The following is a 15,085-nucleotide window of genomic DNA, read 5'->3' on the forward strand; positions in this document are numbered from 1 at the left end:
TATGCGTTCAACAGAGGAAAAAAGCAATTCTAAAAGGAAGAAAATATTTTCCTACAATCTTGATATCGAAGCAAAGCACTTGGGCTTTATGTGGGCATTCAATGACATGGCATCAGGGGATGATTCAGGTTGGAAGAGACCTCAGGAAGACTCCAACCTCTGTGGGCAACCTGTTCCAATGCTCGAGTGTCCTTATATGTTTCCTTATATCCAGCCTGAACCTCTCGTGTTTCAATTTCTGCAGAATGAACAAGCCCATTTCCTTCAGCCTTTTCTCACAAGGCAAGCCCTCTAGTCCACTACTCATCCTGGTGGCTCTCCACTCCACTAGCTGCAGTTTCTAAACACCTTTTTTTTTGCATTTGGGGGCCTAAAACTGGATCCGGTGTTTTAGGAATAGACTAATGAGTATTGAGGACTTATGTTCCTCAATCTACTTCATCATTTCCAGTTAACAGCCCAGGTTGCTGTTAACCTTCTTCAAGGTTAGGGCTTCATGTTCAGCCTACTGCCTACCACAATCACCAGCCCTCTCTATCACAGCTGCTTTCCAGCCAGTCACCTCCCACGACATATCATTACAAAAGGTCAATTACTTCCAGATGTGACCTTGCATTTGTCTGTTGAATTGCATAAGGTTCCTGTTGACCCACATCTCCAGCTTGCCTAGATGCCTCTAAATGGAGCCCCTGCCCGTTAACGTATCAGCTGTTTCTGCTTTTAGTACTATCTGCAAACCTGATGAGTGTGATCTCTGACACCTCATCCAGACCACTGATAAAGAGGTGAAACAGGACAGCTTCCAGAATGGTCTCCTGCAGACTCAGCTTGTTACTGACCTTCAGGTAATTAAGACTTATGGACTGCTCTGCTCTGAGCTCAGTCATCCAACTGGCTGGACATGCACAGATGCCCATCCATAAAGATGTTCAGACTGCAACTGGCATCGCTGGCTTTAGCTACTTGGAAATAGAAGCAGCATGGCAGCAAGGATATTTCGAGGCAATTTCATTAGCAATACAAACAGACTTTGTTTGCTCTGTAAACACAAACATCCACCCTCCCTAGATCTCCTGGAATCAGCTAGAAAAGTGTTCAACACTAAGAAAACATGGCATCTTTCCACTGGAATACTCACATCACTTCTAGTCGGGCCATTCTGGAGTCATTTCCTCCAAAAGAGATGACCTCGCAAGTATAGTCTCCAATGTCACCCGACCACGTCTGGCTGATGAGGAGGGTTCCACCTTTCTCCACTGTAATCCTGGAACTGCTGGATGGATTTATGACAGCACTGTCTTTCTTCCAAATATACCTGGGAATCACAATGTTTCAGTTAGTAAATACTAACAGTCCCTTTAAAATACATTTATTTGACCCTGCACAATACGATACTAGCTTCTGAAATTATACATTAAAAATAACAGGCCCCTAGAGTTACTTTCAAGAACAGAACCTTCCACCAAAGCTTGGATTTATATCAGTGATAAGAATGAGAAATGTAATTATATGCAGGATACAGCCTAATTCCTAAACAATATTACGGATTTTACATGGAAAAAGTGAGTTATACCTAAATGACCACGTTTGTAAGTCTGCTGTCATCAGCAGTTTAAACTGAATCATCAGGCTGTGAAGTTAATGGCTGAGGTGTTGGCCCTTATCAGCTAAAGTTTTAATCCTGACTTTGCCACAATCAGCAACACCTTAAACTGCTGTGGCAAGATTTATTAGGGCTCACCTTCTAAAACATATTCACAACCACACATCACAGAGACCTATTCATTCCATGGTCCCAAAATTAAGTATTTTGACATAGTATTTTTACATCATATTCCTCTTTTTTTCAAGCTCTTTCTGCAGTTCACCATTCTAGCACCTTCCAAGCTGTTCCCTCTATCTTCTTTCCTTTGTGTTGCTTTCAGACAACATAAATTTCCCTGTTAAATTTATTTTTAAACGGTGAGCTTCCCCTAAATGCTCTAGTGGAAATGTTAATACTTCAAATTCCGTTTGCCTTTACACTGTTGGAGCAGAATATAGCCCCTAGTTATTGAGCTGTTTCCAAGAGCAGGGGCATTTCTTACATCATTCTCATGCCCCCCAATGTAAACACTTCTGAAAGCCTATTCCTTCTCTTTGGTTTTTACTCTCATTAAGTATCAGCTTCTGACAAGTTGGTTTTATTGATAGTGTATTAACCTTGACAGTAAAATCATGGAAGGCTGTATTGAAGTCATGAAGTGGAACATAGCTCATTGTAAATAATACATAAGGCTGAAATGGAAGATGGGATTTATGTGATTAATGATACAGTGTACAACCTTATAATGCAAGTATCAGGGGTCTGGTGTTAAAACCTGGGGTCCTGAAACTTTTCAGCCTAATGCTATTCGCAGAGCTTATGAAATTAAGCTCAGATAAACCACCCAAACAAGAACTGACACCTCCAACCTGATTGAAATTCTGGGATCGTGAGTGGCCTCGCAGCGCAGAGCGGCGGTGGTTCCTTTGATCACCGTGCTGTCCTCGGGAGGGTGAACAATGACAGTCCGATCTGAAAGGCACACGAGCTGCGTTGAGGTGAAACCGCAGCGTTTTCCTACTCACTACTCCCCGTGCAAGCAGCAGACCCAAGGTTGGCCACTCCAAGCAAGTGGGTCACCTCTCTCAAGGCCTTCGCTTTGTGGAAGCCGCCCTCCCTCTCATGGCATCATGCTGGGAAGGCACGGTGTAGACGGGACGCAGCGGGTCCCAGGCTGGCAGCAGCCCGAGCACGAGGACGGCGCACGTTTTTGCTGCACTAAGGGGCTCTGCCAGCTCCTCGGAGCCGTAAAGCTGTGCATATGTTTATAATGGTAGGCAAACACACAAAAACATACATTTGGTCAGGAAAGGAGTCATACTGTTTTGAGTGGAGGAGACAAAAACAAACAGACAAAACCTGGGCAAGTGAAGAATATTCCCGAAAAGGCTCAGTAGAAAGGAAAATTTAAATGGCACCCTGGAATCTCGTCACAGCTATGAAAGAGGACAAAGGAGGAGGAGTTGCTGGGAGCATGAATTTTCCATATAGGAAAGACATGCTGTTTACTCGAATGTTGCAAAACATCTTTATTCAAGCACCTCCTGGAGACCCAGAACACAATAATTGCCTGTAACTACAGCAACCAGATCCAGTGTGAAAGATCTCTATTACGCTCAGCGCGCTGGAGTGGCAGCAGATAGCATCAGTTGAAGCAGCCAGACAACCAGGACAAGCACAGAAGATAGGTGACTACTGTTAATCAGTCCCAAATCCCTACCGAGATAACCAGGAGCTACGGAGATATCTCATACACACACAAGAAGAAATCAAAGAACTCAAAGGCACACACGTAGAGATAGCATCACAGGCTGTATCCGACAGTGCTTAATTTTTAGCATTATTCCAGATGTACCTGTGTGTGCTTTCTTGCTTCATAATGTTGCTAAACATGAATTATCAGGTTACGTTCCTTTCCTGACAGCCCCTCAGGCCATACAATGAAAGGAGCTATTTTAAAAGACATTACCACTATTCCCTTGAGAATTAATAGTGCGAATCTCTTTGCACACCTGGATAGTGGGCAGTTTGCAATACCCTGATACACAGGGCATCTTTGTTTTATCAGTATGGCATAAATACAATGGCCATATGATGCATGTTCATCACTTTTACTGCCAATATTCTTTTCAGGTATTCTCAAGTTCGAAAGGCAAAATGTTGCTGACGTAACTTGGACTGTTCTGGATTAACAAATGTCAAAAATGTATCATAAACTGGCATCATAATCAGTCTCAGGGCCATATGTCAAGCAGAGGAGGAGAGAGGGGATCTCTACACTTTTGTATTTATTAACGTTATTGTCTCTATTATTTTAATTATTTTCAGTCTCAGTTCAAGGACTGCTATTTCCTACTGCTAGCAGCAAAAAGCTGTTAGACTTTAACACCTTGGCTTTGGATTAGTCACACAGACCTTGTATTTTACCTCTCCCATATGGCAGTGTCACTTAAGAGTAACAAGAGTGAAACTAATAGATCAGACCCTCTACACTAGCAGGGAGAAAACAAGTGGTGATGAAGGACAAATGGTGAAGAGTAAAATCATTTCATAGGCTGCATCATTTCATTGCATTTCATGGCAATCTGCAGCATGAGAGAATAGCTGAAGTCTGCTGTACTTTGCTTTGGCTTCCAAAAACATCCAGGGCCACCGGAAAATTCAGAGGTTTGAGGAAAATCTTATCTGCAGCAGGTGGGATCACAGCCTTAGCACCAGCATGGGCTGCTCCAGGCTGCCTGCAGACTCCTGGAGGCAGAAGCACCTGCAAACAGCCAGTTCTGCAGGAGCGCTGATGTTAAGTGCATCCGTGCAGGCCAGTGGAGCCACCCCAAGGTAAAAACTTAGTGAAATTATAGCTGATTAGATACCCTAAATCATTTAAATACAGTTCTTTTCATAAAAAAAAAAAAAAAAAGTTCATATGTGTAACTACAAACAAAAAAGATAATTCTGACAGGTTTCCTAAAATAGATGTGTTATTCCTATTAAATTATACCAGTATCTCTATTGATTAGAAAACTGTAATTACTTAGGAAAATTTGCTGAGCATATGGCAAAAATGATTAATACTTGATTAAAGTTAGACTTTAAGCAAAACATTATCCTTACTCCACACAGTCAGCATCACAAAGGCATTCAGAGCTCCTTCGGAGTTCACTGCATAGCAAGTGTAATTGCCAGCGTCTTGAAGGAAAACGGGTGTTATCTGGAGCCCTCCGGATTCCAGAAGGATGAAGCGAGGGATCTGTACTGAACCACTGGCTAAGATCTGATTCCCTGAAAGGAAAAAAAATAATATAAACAACTGTAGCCACTTAGACTGCAAGGATGAAACACTGCAATTGCAAAATACTATTCAAAACAGTCAGACTGCTCTGGTAGCTTGCACATTTGCAAAGAGCAAAACAATCCCTCTGCTCACCGAAATCAAGAAATGTGTGTTGAATAGATCTACAGAATGTCCAGAGTAAAAAAGCAAAAAAGCACAGATCTCAGTTTCTCCACATGGGCATAGAGCTGGTTACCTTTCTTCCATGAGATGGCAGGTTTGGGAGCCCCTGAAACTTCACAGGTTAGCACTGCAGTCATGCCCTCGGTAACAGTAGTATCCACAGGAGGCCTTATAAATGCTGGCTTAATGTCTAGAATCAAAAATTTCAAAAAGTCAATAGATCTGCTATCAGCAAGATCTCTTAGGTATTATCAAGGACTATTTTACATCTACTTTTATAGAGCTGATCCCGGAGAAGGACATGACAATAACATATGAAAACCTTTCAACAGTCATTGTAACCTTTCATTATTCATCCCCTAGGAATTATCTAACTCCGTTTATTACCTATATGGAAAATAAAAATCTATCAGTGCTTGCACATGTAAAAGTGAGATGGCTCACAGATAAAGACGGATAAAGCACAAAATGAGCGTTTGGGGGAAAGTTGAGAAATCCAGATAAACAAAACTATTTTCTTTCATCTTCATAACCCCCACTTCTTTAAGACAAAAAGCAACTTGAGAAAGGCATTAACTTCCAAACTTAAATGTCAGCCAAAAAAATTCAGATGCTGATTCTCATCCAAGACATTCTCCAAGTTTCATTCTCTCTTATTTTCCCCCAGTTGCATTTTACTACACTTTTTACTGAAGTTTCCTACATATATATGGAACTGGGACTGTTGTGTTTTCTAAGGTCAAGAGGTATTCTGGTCAATACTTGTAAACTGCCCTTGGGTTAAATATCAGCTTCCTCAAGATGAAACATCACAGCCAGCATCCTGTATGCTCTCAAAGAGTTAAAGTGTTTCGGACATACCTGTTTATATTTGTTTTTAAAATACAATATTAGTGTTTGGATATAGAAGAGTGTACTTTATTGGCCAAACCATTTAATCAGACTTGCTGGTTAAATAAAAGTATTTATCTTGAATTTTCTTTCTTTCCCTTACATAATGTTGACAAAACGTAGATAAAATAACACAATGCAGAATCACGAAGCGGTAACACATATTCAGACGATAATTACATTAGAGCTGAACTAAACTACTAAAGTATAAGGAGTCAAGAAAATTATTTTGCAATTAACTGTATTTCTCCTTTAATAGAATGAATTAAGAGAGCTCATCCCCCATGTGGCACTAAGACCACAGAAATATTTTCTACAGGCTTCAGTACACTCTGTTCGGGCCACACAGGGAATTTTTGAGTAGGTGACAGCTAGAACACCTACACTTTATGAAAATCAAGGTTCCGTGAATGTGAATTGAATGATATAAGCACAGAGCAGTGGAGAAATCTAAATGATTTGGGTCCCTGTTATTTTACACAACAAGCAGAAGGGCCACCACAACTCATGACTCCCTTGTTGTAGCTCCTTACTCACTAGTTACATCCAGGTAGGTGTCTGCCTGCATCTCCCCAGCTTTATTGCTTGCAAAACACTGGTAAATCCCCGAGTCTTCAGGCTGCAACCCGTGAATCCGCAGGCCACCGCTCAGCAGGACTTTGTAGCGAGGGTTTTGCAGCTTGCCAAGAGGAACGGAGTCCTTATACCAGACCAGGGTGGGCACAGGGACACCTAGAAAGCAGAAGACATTCATTATTAGTCTGTGCACAGTGCATTTTGTGCTGTTGTAATACATAGCACTATTATGGTCGTATCGCTGGTGCCCCATGCTTCCACATCCATTACTTAGAGTTCTACAAGCTGCTTTTGATAAATGGAGGCTGCAACTTACATTATCAATGGCAATAATATGCTGTAGAACATGTGGGAATAAAACCAGCAGTGAAAGGGAAAATGTTGAGAAAACATGTTATCAAATTACTTTGTTCACCCAATCATATTTCATGCTACCACAAAATAAGATTTAGAGCAATTTCATATTGAAAGCCAGAATCATGTTACTTAAGCAGCAGCAATGTGGTAATACTGCAAGTCTATAAGACTGTTCCATCCCAAATAAGATTCTTCTCTGCTACGACAGCTAAGATATCAAAGTAAAAGAAAGTGGTAAGTTATACATAAAAAATAATAAAAAAGAAGAGATCATATGGTCATATTAGAGTTCTAATGTGGTGGTTTAGTTTTAACTGATGTGCAAGCAGCATGTTGCAAACAATGAGATAGTTTAAAATTATTATTGCTATTCATTCTCAAGCTTAATTTGTTTTTGAAAAATGCAGACATTAACAGAAACAAAATGATTTTACCTATTCTGAACACAAGTTATTGTCCCATTTATTCCTGTTTTCCTTCACGCACATGTTGTACAAACACTGACAATTATTTCGTATCTGCTGCAGTCAAATCCCAGTTATCTAGGATAAAGTGGCTCTACATTTAGCATTTACAATTAGTGTAGGATTCCCATTTCTTGAAGGGTTATTAGAGCTGTAGAAGAGTCCCACACAGATGTTCCTATTTCCTTCTGTTTCAGACACTATTTTGTCTTTATAACCCAAAAATCCCAACCTCTCCCTGCTGAAATCCTGGGGGCTCTGTGCAGCAGCGGATACTTTGCTATGCAATTGGACGACCACAGGATCAGAAGGGTATCAAGCTGACCAAAATACAGTATTTATATAATGTAGATACTTAACATATATCTTACATCATTTTAAACTCTTGGTGCTTCTTATTCCTTTGTGATAGAGAAGAACAGATACTTGCAATCTTGTGAAGTTGTGGAGTTTAATTCATCGGTGAGTAAAGATTTGCCCAGCTAGAGAGCAGCACTCTACCCCAGAAGCATTAAGAACATGACACAAGTGATGAATTGATCATGGGCAGACAATGAGCTTTGCTATATTGTCAGTAATGCCTCAAGGCAATTTCCTTAAGGGAAAGCATTACAAGATGATCCATATTATCATCATTATTATTTTAAAATTCCCCCAATTAAATACTGTTACGTGACACGTCCAACTCCTATCTCCTTCCAATTTACTTGTTCTCTGTACACAGAAAAAAAAGCTATATTAACTCCTAGAAAGAGTGTACAAACAATATAAAGAATGACTGAAAAACAACATCCGACTCTTGTTATTTTTATAAACACGTATCATTTACTACAATCACCTCTGATGCTTTTGTTCTGTTGATAAAATAAAACGTACTCCTCATCTAGGAGGTAATCATCTCAGGAAGAAACCCACTATGTAAAGTGCATTGTCTGACAGAGAATAGATGTAGTGCAGTAGCTTGCACTGCGCGTAATTTAAATTTAATACAACAGCCCATATACAGAATTAGTGTAGATTTCAATGTTCACAATTCTCGGTGAGAGTGTTATTCATCTCTCGAAAATCCTCCCGGGCAAATACAAATTATCACTGAGTAATGAAGAAACAGATGATGCAAAATGGAATAGTTCTCTTGATGCAGAGGAGCCTGGAAATGATTTCAAGTTTAAATAATAGCAACTCCATTTGCCCACACATTAGGCTTTGATGGGCACCTTGGAAATAATGAAATCCCGCGTTCACTACTTCAAACCTTTAACGTTGGTGTCATTCCAAAAATCCCATTCTACTAACAGTATTAGCAAACCTCCTAATCCTATAATCGCTCTGAGATGCACCTTCCTATCGCCAACGCAGCTGACAAACTGAATATTATCATCTCTATTTTTTCTCAGGTTTTCGGTTACAGATATCTCCTTCTACTCAGCGCTATGAGTCTGAATAACAGGATCTTATCTAGGCATTCTGGAGCCTGTCAGTAGCGCTCATTTGGGCTTTAGTGATCTTCCCAGAGAGATTTGTCTTCAAAGTTGTACAAATTTTCTGTTTTCATTTTGCTATCACTTTGGCTATAAAAATAGTTAAATCTAGATTCTTCTCTTCTACTCCTCTCCTACTCCCTCTCTCCCCTAGGAATTTTCCTTCTCTTTCTCTCTAAACCCTTCTGGTGGAAAAATGAAAAGAAGAAAAGACTTTAAAGACCTGCTGGACTACGTCTTTCCAAGCAGTGTTTGCTCCTACCTTATCGTTTGAGGGATTGCAGAGTGGCCTAAAAGGCTAGCAATAATAAATAAAATAAGCTCAGTTCTCAGCATGTATACAATGCTATTCATTTTTCAAAGAGAGGCTGACAAATTAGTCTGGTGCTGCAGAGGAGACTGGAAGCCAGGAAAGCGAGACACTGCTCCTGGCTCTACCCCTTTGCCTGTAACCTTGGGCAAATAATTTATGCCGTCTGAGGCTCAGTTTCCCCATCTGTGAAACAGATGCTTGACTCTTTGCCAATTTTAACTTATTTAAGAACCTGCATAAAAGACTCTAAATATTCACGGAGTCATTTTTGTTGTTTTTTTATAGTCTTCGTTGGCTCCCAGTGGGCTACTGGGGAGTCCCCAAAGCATCCTTCCTAGTACTTGTCTAAACAGGTAGAACTAAAGTCCAATTAACGGCACTCCCCAGACACCAGCCCCGCTGCCTGCAGCCCTAAACTTCCTATAAGCAAATAAGAAAAAGCATTTAAAGGAAACCCATTGAAAATGCAGGCGGCATCAGCAACTGCTGAAAGATATACAGCAGAGCATGGCTACAGTGCAGCCTGATACACTGAAACTCCATTACAGGGAAGTAAAAAGCTAGTCCGTGCAAGCTGCAATTTTATTTACAGTTAATCTCTGCTTAGACTGTGAAATTAATCTGTCTCTCACACGCGCAAAGTGCACAAAGCCTGAGCAAATGGACTTTGTGCACGGAGCTCTGCGAGGCCAGGGAAATGCATTCTGCTTTGCTATTTGCTGTGAAGTTGCAGGGCAGCTTTGCCTTCCCCTAGTGCTATTATTCCAGCCCCTTGCTTGGAATTAGCAGCCTTCACTTAGTCTTTTTTGAGTGCAGATTCATATAATAATGGATTAAAAGGGCCCTATATTTAGGGAATGTGCAGGGCTAGTACCTGCCCCTTACAAGCCTGGGATATAGGTAGTCAACAACAAATCAGAGGGGCACTGAAAGAAAATAAATTATTTGGCTTTAATAAGGGTCCCCATATCTCAAATGAAACCTCATCTACTGAGAATGACTATTAGTGTCCTGTTAAGCCCCTTGGAAGCTAAAGGACAAGTCAGAATAGAAGCAAGAGTTAGAAATCACCCTCATCTCCCTGATCTCTCAAGGATTTTTTTTTTTTTTTGGGTAATAAATGAGAAATATTTGAAAGGGCAGATAGTTTTCCCACAGTGATAGTGAGACAGGCAAAGGACAGATCACACCTTGTTTACAACGGAAACATTTTTGAAATAAAACTGAGAAAGCTTTTTAAATTTAATTTCCTTAATGATACAGAGGTCTAATTCTGCGACTTGACAGATCTTCTCCCATAGAAATACGCCAGCATGTTTGACACAACACACGCTGAAACACAAAGACAGCAGAACACAGCCAGAATAAATGTCTATCTCGTCATACATCGTTCCATTGAAATTGGCTTGTCCTGGATGCTCAGTCACCAAATGCAAGAACAAAACAAGGACAAAATGCTGTTTCCATCTTTTCAGCTCCAGTAATCTGTGCTTGAGCTCCTTCCCAAGCCAAAGGCAGCACACACAAAACTGTTTAATAGTCCTTACTAGCTTTTTCTTCCACATATAGATGTAATTTTGTTTTTCTAAACTATATGTCTTAACTACTGCTGTACAAACGACCTCCACAGTTTGCATATTTTTTGGAAAACTGTCTTCTGATTTTGTACATCTGCTAGCTGAAAAAACAATCGGATTCCTCTTCAACTCTTCTAGTAAATATGAATCGCATTTTCCTAATCACTTTTTCATGTAGTTACCATCTTCATTGATTGCTTGCATGAGAACTTCCAGTCTATTTAATGCCCCATTATCCAGGAGCCATGCCAGACCTCTAGTTACCTCATTCCTGCTTTTCTGCACTGTTTCTAGTTTTTCTCTACCCCTTTTTCCACCAAAGCAATTAGAACTGTGCAAAGTCTCGAGACAAGGCTGTGCCATAGTGTCACACGCTGTTGCAGTGACATTTGCTGATCTTTTCCTATTCCATTCTTCCCTGTACTTAACATTTTGAACTGCTGGTTGGCACTGAGACGCTGTTTCTAGAAGACATACCTTTTCTGAATAGTAATAGCTAATTTCATCTCTGCCACTAATTTCATCTGCAAGTTTATTGCCCACTCACTTTGAATCACTAGAACCTCCTGTGACTCTTCTGCAGTCAATTTTAATTTTTGATTGCCTTGAATAATCAGCAAACGTTATCATCCTACTGTCCACCTTCTTTTCCCAAGCATTGATGTGTATGGTGCACAGCACAGGTACCAGTCCCTGAGCAGCTCCATCAACAGCAGATCCCCAACTTTAAAATCCGAATATTTGCTCTCTTTAAAAAGCCATTAGCTCATAGCGACATCATGCCTCTCATAACTTGATGGATTAGTTACTGTAAGAGCCTTTGGTAAGAAACCTCTAAGGCTTCTGAAACCCCAGATCAACAAGAGCACCCTTATACACATGTTTGCTCACTGCACTAACAGATTTGTAAAGCCTCCCTCTACAAAATCAGTGTTGACCCTTTCCTACATGGAAAGCACAAAACACGCTTAAATTTTCATGGAAATAATGAAATCGTGCAATAAAGCATTTTTAAATTGGTTCTGATCTGAAGAACTGCCTGTTAACCTGAGCATCAGTAAAATCAAGGTACTAAGTAGCTTGCTAAAGTGACACAAAAATCCGTTGACAGAGTCAAGCTTAATATAAACCTTTATTAACTTTTATTTACCTGCTTTAATCACAAGATTATGCTGCCTCCTATTTTTAGAGTGCTAAAATAGGATGTTCTTCTACTTCTGCAGAACTAAAACTTAAAAAACATTTTATTTGAGGTGAAACTACAACCATTTGAAGGCATTTATATTATTAAAACCCCTACCAATTAAAAAAGGCCCGAAACTGTCCTTCGGCAACACTAACTACACTTAATTATTACAGCTGCTGACATTCTACTCAATGCAAAACCTCCATAATCTTTAGAAACAAGGAAGATTACTGAATTTAGTGACTGTCTGTATTGCAAATGATGGGTTCCAAAACCCATCCTACTTATTTTTACCTTATTTTTACCTCAGCTCATTTACTGCCTGCAGATAATGATCCTCATCAAGCAACAGGAGTCAGGCAGTCAAGCTCAGAGAAGGGAAGAGGTAGGAGATGTCCTGCCCACCAGGCAAGGTGAACATGCCTGCATCACACTGCAGACTAAGCACTGCTCACTTTTCCAAAGGCAGAGGACAGGAATTTCTACCTAAGATCAGTGATTGAACATTAGAACATCAGAAATTGGTGAGATTCTTTCTTCAGTAGGGACCATATACGTCTCCTCACGCGAGCTCGAGTACTCCTGCACGCTCACCCATCGCTTGGCACAGGATGTCCACGTCCTTCTCCGCTTCGGCCAAAATCCGACGCTCAGGCTCCGCAGTGAAATATGGTGGTTCTTCAAGAATGGGGAAAAACAAACAAAAGCAAACAAATGTTTAAAAAAAAAAAAAAAAAAAAAAGCACAGTGGAATGAAAAATAGGTGTTGATTTAAAGAATTTCATATAATCTTTCCACAAGCATTGCATTTAAATACAGTGTATTACTAGCACAGCAGTTTCTTTCCCTTTGGGGGCTGCGTTGAGGGGTTTTTTTTTTTTTTTTAAGTAATAAAAGCAGCATTAAAAAGCCAACAATTATTTGCTATGATGAATATGAGTTCCAAAGAGAGTCAAGTCAACATCAGGTTAGATTTAGGACTTTGCACTGCAAATTAATACTCAGAGTAGGGGGCTAGTTTTCATTTTATAGGTTTGAATCATGGAATGTTTTAATTCTCGGTTCAGAAGAGCCTTCCCGAGAGGTTTATAAAGGCTTTTATTTACAACACAGGATTTTATAGGATAGTTCGCTTCAGTATCTAAACTAAACACCACCTCATGAAGGCATGAAGCATGTCAAATAAAGTGCCATAACATGTCAGAGAGCCTATATCAGAGGATAAGTGCAGCATAATTAAAAAAACCCTCCCCTCAACAGTTTTATTTCTTGAAAGCAAACAGATTTAATGCTTTAATTGAAGTTTAATTGAAGTAATAACCACAAAACCCTACACTTTATCATTAGGACTAAAGAAAAGATATTAGACGTTTAATTAAACAAAGACAAGATTCCAGAAACTGTAGAGCATGCTGTCATGTAACTCTTTCTTCTATGCAGCATAAAATTGAAGAGCATCATGTCAAAATCCCACAGGCATTAAGGTTGCAGTAATTATCACGGTAACTAAAAACTGTCGTAGTCTGTTCTATGCAATTAGCATCCGAGAACTGGTTTTAGAAGCCTTTTATTTGACTGTAACTACAGTTCTATCGCAGCCTAGGCAAACTGATCGCCAAGTTTTAAAAAAAATACAGACGAGGCAATAAAAGTGGCTTGTGAGAACACGTTGCTTGCACTTTCATCTTAAGGAATTCAAGTAGGTTGGGAAAAAAAAACAAAGCACTTAGAAAACTTTGGCAAGAGCCAAAGTCATCTAAGCTGATCATTTCCTCAAAGCTTTTCACCAATCACACGTGAAAACCAGATGTGCCGCTCGTATTTTTGATGGGGCATAACTTATTTCCACAAGTGAAAACAAAATCACATCAATTTATCCCGCAAATATCCTGTTATTTCTCCCGCTACGACCTGCAGTACGGCGAGTGTTGCTATCAGCATTTCACAGAGTGATTATATGATGTGCCAGGACCGCTGCTCACAGCAAGCCTTCCTGCTAACTACAATAAAATACTTGCTTGAGTGCACAGAACCGGGGTCCCGTTTGGGTTACGGTGGATATTACCATTCTGTATTCACTCCAAATAAAGTCAATCAATATTAGTCTTCAAAACCCTGTGCACAGGAGGAGGTGAGGCTGCAAACTAGCCTGGAATATGCATTTACCCAGGAAAACCAATAAAACAAGCTATGTGATTTATTATATTCTAATAATATACATGTGTTAACATTATCGATCCTCACTGCCTAAATATAAAGCCATTAATAAACATACATAATAAGAGGTGATTTATTGCATATGATCTCATGCATTAATCTAAACAACAAATTGAAAAGCTGAACATTTAATTGAAATTCACTGATGGAACACAGTGTTTGACATGTTTGATCATCTAAATTGCTGAGCCATCTGCAATCCATCTAAGTCCATGTCCAGGTACTGCTCATTTTCCCCTTCCGTGCCCTCCTCCAAGCCTTATCTCGATGCTTTCTTTGAGTTCCAATTCCCAGAATTTTATCTTTCTGGTTTTCAAGTTTCTAGCCTAATGTTTTTGCCTATCTATGTGCTCATCTGTTTGCCCTCTCTTAAAAGAAATGTTGAGCTTTTTGTTCTGGTTCAGTTTCTATGATAGTGAGGGGAAAGGTGACCAAAGAAGCAAAGCAGCATCCAGGCACGTGCCCCTACATCCAGGTCTTCTATCCTTGCACTTCTAGATAGGGATGTTTCTTCTCTGCTAGTTTTGTCTCATCACTGACCAGACTGAGCAGAAATGTCTAGGACCTGTAACTGGAGCCAACAGGACTCTGTGCTACCCACTTGTAAGAACAGCCAGGCATATGTTCTGCGTACGAGGGGTGTCCATAAAGAGCTAGAGACCTGTTGCAAGTGTGAAATTCCCGGGGCCTGAATTTGGGTGTTGTACAACACCTGGTGAATTATCTACTGGGAAGAGGCCACAGAAAACAGCAACATTTCTAGGGGTCAGACAGCATTCGGAAGGGACATGCTGGCTTGCTGTATCTATGACTAATGCATATTTATAAGGCTCGGTATAAGGATCACACAGTGTGAATTTGAACATTTATTGTTGTAGGCAGTAATCATGTGCTGGAATTTAAAATGCGTGGGGAAATTACAACGTCTCCCAAAGCATCCGACATGCCAGACACGAGCCCCTGGACAACAGCTATTTCAAGGAA

At 40.1% G+C, this 15,085-nt stretch overlaps 1 protein-coding gene across 2 annotated transcripts in view; it reads right to left on the reverse strand.

Moving 5' to 3' along the window:
* Nucleotides 1–15,085, reverse strand: part of SDK1 (sidekick cell adhesion molecule 1) — a 332,432-nt gene that overhangs the window by 121,935 nt on the left and 195,412 nt on the right. For both annotated transcript variants that reach the window (XM_026054081.1, XM_026054080.1), the window contains 6 exons: nt 12,479–12,562; nt 6,468–6,662; nt 5,113–5,229; nt 4,697–4,864; nt 2,455–2,557; nt 1,139–1,315 (listed from right to left, as the gene is read on the reverse strand). In XM_026054081.1, coding sequence (XP_025909866.1) covers nt 1,139–1,315; nt 2,455–2,557; nt 4,697–4,864; nt 5,113–5,229; nt 6,468–6,662; nt 12,479–12,562 — 844 coding nt within the window. The remainder of the gene's footprint in view (nt 1–1,138; nt 1,316–2,454; nt 2,558–4,696; nt 4,865–5,112; nt 5,230–6,467; nt 6,663–12,478; nt 12,563–15,085) is intronic.

The sequence above is a fragment of the Nothoprocta perdicaria genome, unplaced genomic scaffold, assembly GCF_003342845.1.
Source record: "Nothoprocta perdicaria isolate Ctin4 unplaced genomic scaffold, notPer1 scaffold_12, whole genome shotgun sequence".
In the NCBI taxonomy this organism is placed as follows: domain Eukaryota; kingdom Metazoa; phylum Chordata; class Aves; order Tinamiformes; family Tinamidae; genus Nothoprocta; species Nothoprocta perdicaria.